The 11,858-nt window shown below is 43.7% G+C and overlaps 1 protein-coding gene across 1 annotated transcript in view; it reads left to right on the top strand.

Annotated features, from left to right (window-relative positions):
• The window catches only part of LOC149432900 (cytokine receptor common subunit gamma-like), a 42,127-nt gene extending 31,976 nt beyond the window's left edge, over nt 1-10,151 (top strand). Inside the window, exons 7-8 of the mRNA XM_089664821.1 lie at nt 3,679-3,757; nt 5,847-10,151. Of these exons, the coding sequence (XP_089520947.1) occupies nt 3,679-3,757; nt 5,847-5,984 (217 nt within the window). The 3' untranslated portion in view covers nt 5,985-10,151. The remainder of the gene's footprint in view (nt 1-3,678; nt 3,758-5,846) is intronic.
• Nucleotides 10,152-11,858: the final 1,707 nt, after the last annotated feature.

Here is an 11,858-nt window from a genome sequence, read left to right on the forward strand (position 1 = left end):
TCATCTCAGCAATTACATGGTAATCAGTGGCTTTGTTGATAAACAAAGCCAACCCTAAATCCAACACTACCCTTACCTGTACTCTAATGAGAACCGTTGCCCTTTGTTTATAAATAAAGCCCAGTGATCATCATTTCAACGCTTAATATGATAAACAAAGCCAACCCTAAATCTAACACTACCCTTATCCTTACTCTGATGATAGCTCTTAACCTTTGTTTATAAATAAAGCCCAGTGATCATCATCTCAACACTTACATGGTAAACAAAGCCAACCCTAACACTACCCTTAACCCTGCCCCTAATGACAACCCTTACCTTTTGTTGATAAACAAAGCACAGTGATCATCATCTCAGCACTACATGGTAATCAGTGGCTTTGCCGATAAACAAAGCCAACCCTAAATCTAACACTACCCTTACCTGTACTCTAATGAGAACCATTGCCCTTTGTTTATAAATAAAGCCCAGTGATCATCATTTCAACACTCAATATGGTAAACAAAGCCAACCCTAAATCTAACACTACTCTTACCTGTACTGTAATGAGAACCCTTACCCTTCGTTTATAAATAAAGCCCAGTGAGCATCATCTCAGCAATTACATGGTAATCAGTGGCTTTGCCGATAAACAAAGCCAACCCTAAATCTAACACTACCCTTACCTGTACTCTAATGAGAACCATTGCCCTTTGTTTATAAATAAAGCCCAGTGATCATCATTTCAACACTCAATATGGTAAACAAAGCCAACCCTAAATCTAACACTACCCTTACCTGTACTCTAATGAGAACCGTTGCACTTTGTTTATAAATAAAGCCCAGTGATCATCATTTCAACGCTTAATATGATAAACAAAGCCAACCCTAAATCTAACACTACCCTTATCCTTACTCTGATGATAGCTCTTAACCTTTGTTTATAAATAAAGCCCAGTGATCATCATCTCAACGCTTATATGGTAAACAAAGCCAACCCTAACACTACCCTTAACCCTGCCCCTAATGACAACCCTTACCTTTTGTTGATGAACAAAGCCCAGTGATCATCATCTCAGCAATTACATGGTAATCAGTGGCTTTGCCGATAAACAAAGCCAACCCTAAATCTAACACTACCCTTACCTGTACTCTAATGAGAACCATTGCCCTTTGTTTATAAATAAAGCCCAGTGATCATCATTTCAACACTCAATATGGTAAACAAAGCCAACCCTAAATCTAACACTACCCTTACCTGTACTCTAATGAGAACCATTGCACTTTGTTTATAAATAAAGCCCAGTGATCATCATTTCAACGCTTAATATGATAAACAAAGCCAACCCTAAATCTAACACTACCCTTATCCTTACTCTGATGATAGCTCTTAACCTTTGTTTATAAATAAAGCCCAGTGATCATCATCTCAACGCTTATATGGTAAACAAAGCCAACCCTAACACTACCCTTAACCCTGCCCCTAATGACAACCCTTACCTTTTGTTGATAAACAAAGCCCAGTGATCATCATCTCAGCACTACATGGTAATCAGTGGCTTTGTTGATAAACAAAGCCAACCCTAAATCCAACACTACCCTTACCTGTACTCTAATGAGAACCATTGCCCTTTGTTTATAAATAAAGCCCAGTGATCATCATTTCAACACTTAATATGGTAAACAAAGCCAACCCTAAATCTAACACTACTCTTACCTGTACTGTAATGAGAACCCTTACCCTTCGTTTATAAATAAAGCCCAGTGATCATCATCTCAGCAATTACATGGTAATCAGTGGCTTTGTTGATAAACAAAGCCAACCCTAAATCTAACACTACCCTTACCTGTACTCTAATGAGAACCGTTGCACTTTGTTTATAAATAAAGCCCAGTGATCATCATTTCAATGCTTAATATGATAAACAAAGCCAACCCTAAATCTAACACTACCCTTATCCTTACTCTGATGATAGCTCTTAACCTTTGTTTATAAATAAAGCCCAGTGATCATCATCTCAACACTTACATGGTAAACAAAGCCAACCCTAACACTACCCTTAACCCTGCCCCTAATGACAACCCTTACCTTTTGTTGATAAACAAAGCACAGTGATCATCATCTCAGCACTACATGGTAATCAGTGGCTTTGCCGATAAACAAAGCCAACCCTAAATCTAACACTACCCTTACCTGTACTCTAATGAGAACCATTGCCCTTTGTTTATAAATAAAGCCCAGTGATCATCATTTCAACACTCAATATGGTAAACAAAGCCAACCCTAAATCTAACACTACTCTTACCTGTACTGTAATGAGAACCCTTACCCTTCGTTTATAAATAAAGCCCAGTGAGCATCATCTCAGCAATTACATGGTAATCAGTGGCTTTGCCGATAAACAAAGCCAACCCTAAATCTAACACTACCCTTACCTGTACTCTAATGAGAACCATTGCCCTTTGTTTATAAATAAAGCCCAGTGATCATCATTTCAACACTCAATATGGTAAACAAAGCCAACCCTAAATCTAACACTACCCTTACCTGTACTCTAATGAGAACCGTTGCACTTTGTTTATAAATAAAGCCCAGTGATCATCATTTCAACGCTTAATATGATAAACAAAGCCAACCCTAAATCTAACACTACCCTTATCCTTACTCTGATGATAGCTCTTAACCTTTGTTTATAAATAAAGCCCAGTGATCATCATCTCAACGCTTATATGGTAAACAAAGCCAACCCTAACACTACCCTTAACCCTGCCCCTAATGACAACCCTTACCTTTTGTTGATAAACAAAGCCCAGTGATCATCATCTCAGCACTACATGGTAATCAGTGGCTTTGTTGATAAACAAAGCCAACCCTAAATCGAACACTACCCTTACCTGTACTCTAATGAGAACCATTGCCCTTTGTTTATAAATAAAGCCCAGTGATCATCATTTCAACACTTAATATGGTAAACAAAGCCAACCCTAAATCTAACACTACTCTTACCTGTACTGTAATGAGAACCCTTACCCTTCGTTTATAGATAAAGCCCAGTGATCATCATCTCAGCAATTACATGGTAATCAGTGGCTTTGTTGATAAACAAAGCCAACCCTAAATTTAACACTACCCTTACCTGTACTCTAATGAGAACCGTTGCACTTTGTTTATAAATAAAGCCCAGTGATCATCATTTCAACACTTAATATGGTAAACAAAGCCAACCCTAAATCTAACACTACCCTTACCTGTACTCTAATGAGAACCATTGCCCTTTGTTTATAAATAAAGCCCAGTGATCATCATCTCAGCACATTTATGGTAATCCGTGGCTCTGTTGATATCATTGTGCCCTGGTGATGTGGTCCTTTGAACACTTGAACCCCAGTGGAATTTTGTACACAATTTCTGTGACCGATAAACTACATCTGGACCGTAAACAAAGCACCGACACTCTTTTCTTCTACAAACCCCCCCCCCCTTCCCGGGCGCCAAGTCCATCAGACATTTGAAAGCTGCCTCATAAAGAGCTGATGGGTCAGAAGTTCCACCACAGCACCAGTCCACTGATATCTAGAGGTCCTTCTCATTACAAACCTGATGAAGGTCCCAGGCGTCCCCAGGGACCACCATGATATCTCCATGTTTTGCAGTTGTCTTTGCTGGTGGCTCTACTGACTCCTTTCCTTTCCATGCAGGATATGGGTGATCCTCGTCCCTCAGATTCCCAACCCTGGGAAAAAATTTGAAGAGCTCATCAACGGTTGCAACGTTCAGGTACGGGGTTCAGGACCAGTTCAGGTTCCTACGGAAAGTAGAGGGACTAGAAAACGTGGCCTGTTCTGTGATTGGTGTGTCCAGAGAACTCTCATTTCTGGGCTGTTCAGTAGGAGATCTGAGATCCTATTGGATCCTATCAGACGTCAGGTCGGGTGTCGCCGGGAAGAATGGAGACACATCTGGTTAGAGGTGACAAAGAATCGGTGATGGCAACCAGATGTGTCGGTAAGATGTGGCCACCAGCCCAGGATGATGTGTGGGGGTGGGGATGGCTACGTACATTAGGGAGGGGGGTGAGGGGGTTGGGTTCCTTGGGGGGAGGGGTGTAGGTGGGTCAGGAGGCGGGGCTACATGGAACTAAGCCGTACACATGGAGGGTATTTGTTTAGTTATACGAAGAAAACCACATTTGGTACAAAACGGAGATGAGTTCTGGAAGACAACAAACGGAGATGAGTTATGGAAGGTAACAAACGGAGATGAGTTATGGAAAGGTAACAAACGGAGATGAGTTATGGAAGGTAACAAACGGAGATGAGTTATGGAAAGGTAACAAACGGAGATGAGTTATGGAAGACAACAAACGGAGATGAGTTATGGAAAGGTAACAAACGGAGATGAGTTATGGAAGACAACAAACGGAGATGAGTTCTGGAAGGTAACAAACGGAGATGAGTTCTGGAAGACAACAAACGGAGATGAGTTATGGAAGGTAACAAACGGAGATGAGTTCTGGAAGGTAACAAATGGAGATGAGTTGTGGAAGGTAACAAACGGAGATGAGTTATGGAAGGTAACAAACGGAGATGAGTTATGGAAGACAACAAACGGAGATGAGTTATGGAAAGGTAACAAACGGAGATGAGTTATGGAAGGTAACAAACGGAGATGAGTTATGGAAGGTAACAAACGGAGATGAGTTATGGAAGGTAACAAACGGAGATGAGTTATGGAAGGTAACAAACAGGGATGAGTTATGGAAGACAACAAACGGAGATGAGTTATGGAAGACAACAAACGGAGATGAGTTATGGAAGGTAACAAACAGGGATGAGTTATGGAAGGTAACAAACGGAGATGAGTTATGGAAGACAACAAACGGAGATGAGTTATGAAAAGGTAACAAACGGAGATGAGTTATGGAAGGTAACAAACGGAGATGAGTTATGGAAGGTAACAAACGGAGATGAGTTATGGAAGACAACAAACGGAGATGAGTTATGGAAAGGTAACAAACGGAGATGAGTTATGGAAGGTAACAAACGGAGATGAGTTATGGAAAGGTAACAAACGGAGATGAGTTATGGAAGGTAACAAACGGAGATGAGTTATGGAAGACAACAAACGGAGATGAGTTATGGAAGGTAACAAACGGGGATGAGTTATGGAAGACAACAAACAGAGATGAGTTATGGAAGGTAACAAACGGAGATGAGTTATGGAAGGTAACAAACGGAGATGAGTTATGGAAGACAACAAACGGAGATGAGTTATGGAAGACAACAAACGGAGATGAGTTATGGAAGGTAGCAAAAGGAGATGAGTTATGGAAGGTAACAAACGGAGATGAGTTTTGGAAGGTAACAAAAGGAGATGAGTTATGGAGGGTAACAAACGGAGATGAGTTATGGAAGGTAACAAAAGGAGATGAGTTATGGAAGGTAACAAAAGGAGATGAGTTATGGAAGGTAACAAACGGAGATGAGTTATGGAAGGTAACAAACGGAGATGAGTTATGGAAGACAACGAACGGGGATGAGTTATGGACTTTCTGTATGTGTGGGATGGACATTGTATCTAAAGTTAAGCTGTTATGGCCCTCAATGTGTCCAGGGTATCAATACTCGTCTAGTTGGAAGCTTGTGGCCCCAGGGAGTATCTCTGTGTCCCTTGAGTCCTGCATTACTGTGGAGCCCAGGCGGTGGGCGGGGCCTCCACATCTGCTGATACTTGAAGGCACATTGCTACAAAATGGTTACTTTAGACAATATTTAGTCCTCGATGTCCCACTTTGGGCTCGTTATCTCCTGACAATTGAAAATGGTGGTGGGACAGGTCAGTGAGGTCTTCTTTGTCTCCCTGACAGGAGTGGGTCGGAGTTTCCAAGGAAGCCGTAGAGAAGATGAAACTCAACTACAACGAAACCTTCTGCACTGTCACCGAGGACTCAGAATGTACCGGAACAGATGGGAGGAGCCTGACCACCACCTCCCCAGAAAACTGAGAGCTCTTCAGTCAGAACAAGGAGGAGCACATGGTGGTCCTGGAGAGACCTGAGGCTTTATCCATCATGCAGACATCTAGTACACTCTGTAAATGTATCGTATTGAACCAAAGTTCCATGGTCTAGGATGGTCCATCTAGAACTATCCCACTGACCCCCAATGTACGGGACATTCTTCCCACTGACCCCCAATGTAAGGGACATTCTTCCCACTGACCCCCAATGTAAGGGACATTCTTCCCACTGACCCCCAATGTACGGGACATTCTTCCCACTGACCCCCAATGTAAGGAACATTCTTCCCACTGACCTCCAATGTAAGGGACATTCTTCCCACTGATCACCAATGTAAGGGACATTCTTCCCACTGACCCCCAATGTAAGGGACGTTCTTCCCACTGACCCCCAATGTGAGGGACATTCTTCCCTCTGACCCCCAATGTAAGGGACATTCTTCCCACTGACCTCCAATGTAAGGGACATTCTTCCCACTGATCACCAATGTAAGGGACATTCTTCCCACTGACCCCCAATGTAAGGGACATTCTTCCCACTGACCCCCAATGTAAGGGACATTCTTCCCACTGATCACCAATGTAAGGGACATTCTTCCCACTGACCCCCAATGTAAGGGACGTTCTTCCCACTGACCCCCAATGTGAGGGACATTCTTCCCTCTGACCCCCAATGTAAGGAACATTCTTCCCACTGACCCCCAATGTAAGGGACATTCTTCCCACTGACCTCCAATGTAAGGGACATTCTTCCCACTGACCACCAATGTAAGGGACATTTTTCCTACTGACCCCCAATGTAAGGGACATTCTTCCTACTGACCCCCAATGTAAGGGACATTCTTCCTACTGACCCCCAATGTAAGGGACATTCTTCCTACTGACCCCCAATGTAAGGGACATTCTTCCTACTGACCCCCAATGTAAGGGACATTCTTCCTACTGACCCCCAATGTAAGGGACATTCTTCCCACTGACCCCCAATGTAAGGGACATTCTTCCCACTGACCACCAATGTAAGGGACATTCTTCCCACTGACCCCCAATGTGAGGGACATTCTTCCCACCGACCCCCAATGTAAGGGACATTCTTCCCACTGATCCCCCAATGTAAGGGACATTCTTCCCACTGATACGCAATGTAAGGGACATTCTTCCCATTGATCCCCAATGTAAGGGACATTCTTCCCACTGACCCCCCAATGTAAGGGACATTCTTCCCACTGACCACCAATGTAAGGGACATTCTTCCCACTGATCACCAATGTAAGGGACATTCTTCCCACTGATCCCCAATGTAAGGGACATTCTTCCCACTGATCACCAATGTAAGGGACATTCTTCCCACTGACCCCCAATGTAAGGGACATTCTTCCCACTGACCCCCAATGTAAGGGACATTCTTCCCACTGACCCCCAATGTAAGGGACATTCTTCCCACTGACCCCCAACGTGAGGGACATTCTTCCCACTGACCCCCAACGTGAGGGACATTCTTCCCACTGACCCCCAACGTGAGGGACATTCTTCCCACTGACCCCCAACGTAAGGGACATTCTTCTCACTGACCCCCAACGTAAGGGACATTCTTCCCACTGACCCCCAACGTAAGGGACGTTCTTCCCACTGACCACCAACGTAAGGGACATTCTTCCCACTGACCCCCAATGTAAGGGACGTTCTTCCCACTGACCCCCAATGTAAGGGACATTCTTCCCACTGATCACCAATGTAAGGGACATTCTTCCCACTGATCACCAATGTAAGGGACATTCTTCCCACTGACCACCAACGTAAGGGACATTCTTCCCACTGACCACCAATGTAAGGGACATTCTTCCCACTGACCCCCAATGTAAGGGACATTCTTCCCACTGACCACCAATGTAAGGGACATTCTTCCCACTGACCACCAATGTAAGGGACATTCTTCCCACTGACCACCAATGTAAGGGACATTCTTCCCACTGACCCCCAATGTAAGGGACATTCTTCCCACTGACCCCCAATGTAAGGGACATTCTTCCCACTGACCCCCAATGTAAGGGACATTCTTCCCACTGACCCCCAATGTAAGGGACATTCTTCCCACTGACCACCAATGTAAGGAGCGTTCTTCCCACTGACCACCAATGTAAGGGACATTCTTCCCACTGACCACCAATGTAAGGGACATTCTTCCCACTGACCCCCAATGTAAGGGACATTCTTCTCACTGATCCCCAATGTAAGGGACATTCTTCCCACTGATCACCAATGTAAGGGACATTCTTCCCAGTGACCCCCAATGTAAGGGACATTCTTCCCACTGACCCCCCCAATGTAAGGGACATTCTTCCCACTGACCACCAATGTAAGGGACATTCTTCTCACTGACCACCAATGTAAGGGACGTTCTTCCCACTGACCCCCAATGTAAGGGACATTCTTCCCACTGACCACCAATGTAAGGAGCGTTCTTCCCACTGACCCCCAATGTAAGGGACATTCTTCCCACTGACCACCAATGTAAGGGACATTCTTCCCACTGACCCCCAATGTAAGGGACATTCTTCCCACTGACCCCCAATGTAAGGGACATTCTTCCCACTGACCACCAATGTAAGGGACATTCTTCACACTGATCACCAATGTAAGGGACATTCTTCCCACTGACCCCCCCAATGTAAGGGACATTCTTCCCACTGATCACCAATGTAAGGGACAATCTTCCCACTGACCACCAATGTAAGGGACATTCTTCCCACTGATCACCAATGTAAGGGACATTCTTCCCACTGACCCCCAATGTAAGGGACATTCTTCCCACTGACCACCAATGTAAGGGACATTCTTCCCACTGACCCCCAATGTAAGGGACATTCTTCCCACTGACCACCAATGTAAGGGACATTCTTCCCACTGACCCCCAATGTAAGGGACATTCTTCCCACTGACCCCCAATGTAAGGGACATTCTTCCCACTGACCACCAATGTAAGGGACATTCTTCACACTGATCACCAATGTAAGGGACATTCTTCCCACTGACCCCCAATGTAAGGGACATTCTTCCCACTGACCCCCAATGTAAGGGACATTCTTCCCACTGACCCCCAATGTAAGGGACATTCTTCCCACTGACCCCCAATGTAAGGGACATTCTTCCCACTGTATTTATTATAATAAATATAAGTAAATAAATCTGTGAAAATAAAAATAATTGAATGACTAATAATTAAAAAATAATTGAATGAATAAAAAAATAAATAAATAAATTTATTTAAATAAAATAAATAAATACGTACATAAATAAATATAAGTAAATAAATAATTATGTGAAAATAAATAAAACAATTGAATGAATAAATATGTACATAAATAAATATAAGTAAATAAATAAATAAATCTGTGAAAATAAATAAAATAATTGAATGAATAAATAAATACGTACATAAATAACATAAATAAATAAATATGTGAAAAAAAATAAAACAATTGAATGAATAAATAAATACGTACATAAATAAATATAAGTAAATAAATAATTATGTGAAAATAAATAAATCAATTGAATGAATAAATACATACATAAATAAATATAAGTAAATAAATAAATAAATCTGTGAAAATTAATAAAATAATTGAATGAATAAATAAATAAATACGTACATAAATAACATAAATAAATATAAATAAATAAATATGTGAAAAAAAATAAAACAATTGAATGAATAAATAAATACGTACATAAATAAATATAAGTAAATAAATCTGTGAAAATAAATAAAATAATTGAATGAATAAATAAATAAATACGTACATAAATAAATATAAGTAAATAAATAAATATGTGAAAATAAATAAAATAATTGATTGAATAAATAAATACGTACATAAATAAATATAAGTAAATAAATAAATATGTGAAAATAACAAAAATAATTGAATGAATACATAAATAAATATTAATAAATAAATCGATGTATTAAAATAGATGTGCCTTGAAATAGCCAAATTATTGCAAAATAAATGTCTGAACAGTGAAGATGGCTCTGCAGCTGGTTATTGTTTGCGCCGATGGCGGCCGGTACCCCCCCCATCCTTGACTCTCTTGATGTGATTTCCAAAATGTTCGTTTTATTCATCCAGGAATACAATATATAACACTTGCAGCATTTTTGTCGGTTTTATTAAAGTGGAACTAAATAATCAAAGGAAAAAAAAAAAATATGTGAGCCGGCAGATATTCGTGGTGGAAGAGGCATACTTCACCCACTTACCTGCCTGCGCATGCGCATTCCTAGAGCACTGCAGCGGTGTGTGCATGCACAGGATCACTTCACCCCCCCCATCGGCCAATCAAGAGTCAGAAAACCAGGACGTAGCCAAGGAGAAGGTGACAGCAGCCAGCGTGGAATGTCATCATTGCGACACCGGAAGGGGGAGGGGGCATCCTGCAGAGGGTAGTGCCGCTTTAACGACCTCTGTGACTTCATCCGGTAAGAAATGGTACTTATTGTATATTATTGACCAAATTTGGCCTTTTTTAAAAAAAAAAAAAAAAAAAAGCAGCTCTGGCTGCAATGCTTGTTTCAATCCAGAGTTGTCCCATGTGGTACCTCTTCTTCACCACAAGATGTCCTCAGTTTTCTGGATTGAATGACGCCCAGAAGACTGAGGAAAGTCTGTGAGTGCGGGGAGTCATGGCCACACCCCCTGAGCACAGCGCCCGCCCCCGCCATGATGTCATCACATCATCCAGAAGACAAAAAGGAGAAAAGAAAAAAAAACTGGCGGGAAAGGGGAATGCTGAAGAGTGGGAGGGAAGGCCGGAGCCCAGATTTGCAGGGATTGGATTATTCTGCCAATATGGACGCTCATGCGGCCGTATCTGAATGCGCTTTTTATAAATTCGCGGTTTGCATTTTTATTGTAATAAACGCATGACATTTCCCCTGATGGATTCATGAATTCCCGCCGCTCCCCCGGGCCGCGTCTCGTCATGAACGCATACAATATGCTTTTGTCCCCGGGGCCCCGGCGCGGCTCATTGTCATCATGTGTTATGATACAATTCTCCCTCCTTAGGGCTGAATAATGAGCGCAGACTGGAGGCGCGGCGGCCGCGCCGACGATTCTTCACCGCCGTTCATTTCATACCCAGTTAAGAAGAATTGCCTGTAGTTACACAAAGAACACGCCATTAACCATCCGCCATTACGCCTGACAGCCGTCCTACAGATTCCTAGCAGCCTTCGTCTCCATAGATAATTCAATCTGCAACCAACGCCGGCGAAGACGCCTTCCCTCCACGCCTTCCCTCCACGCCTTCCCTCCACGCCTACCCTCCACGCCTTCCCTCCACGCCTTCCCTCCACGCCTACCCTCCACGCCTTCCCTCCACGCCTTCCCTCCACGCCTTCCCTCCACGCCTTCCCTCCACGCCTTCCCTCCACGCCTACCCTCCACGCCTACCCTCCACGCCTTCCCTCCACGCCTACCCTCCACGCCTTCCCTCCACGCCTTCCCTCCACGCCTACCCTCCACGCCTACCCTCCACGCCTTCCCTCCACGCCTTCCCTCCACGCCTTCCCTCCACGCCTTCCCTCCACGCCTACCCTCCACGCCTTCCCTCCACGCCTACCCTCCACGCCTTCCCTCCACGCCTACCCTCCACGCCTACCCTCCACGCCTTCCCTCCACGCCTTCCCTCCACGCCTTCCCTCCACGCCTATCCTCCACGCCTACCCTCCACGCCTATCCTCCACGCCTTCCCTCCACGCCTTCCCTCCACGCCTACCCTCCACGCCTTCCCTCCACGCCTTCCCTCCACGCCTTCCCTCCACGCCTACCCTCCACGCCTTCCCTCCACGCCTTCC

The sequence above is a fragment of the Staurois parvus genome, unplaced genomic scaffold (genome assembly GCF_062004578.1).
Source record: "Staurois parvus isolate SC_StPar_1 unplaced genomic scaffold, SC_StPar_1.0 ptg002059l, whole genome shotgun sequence".
Classification (NCBI taxonomy): domain Eukaryota; kingdom Metazoa; phylum Chordata; class Amphibia; order Anura; family Ranidae; genus Staurois; species Staurois parvus.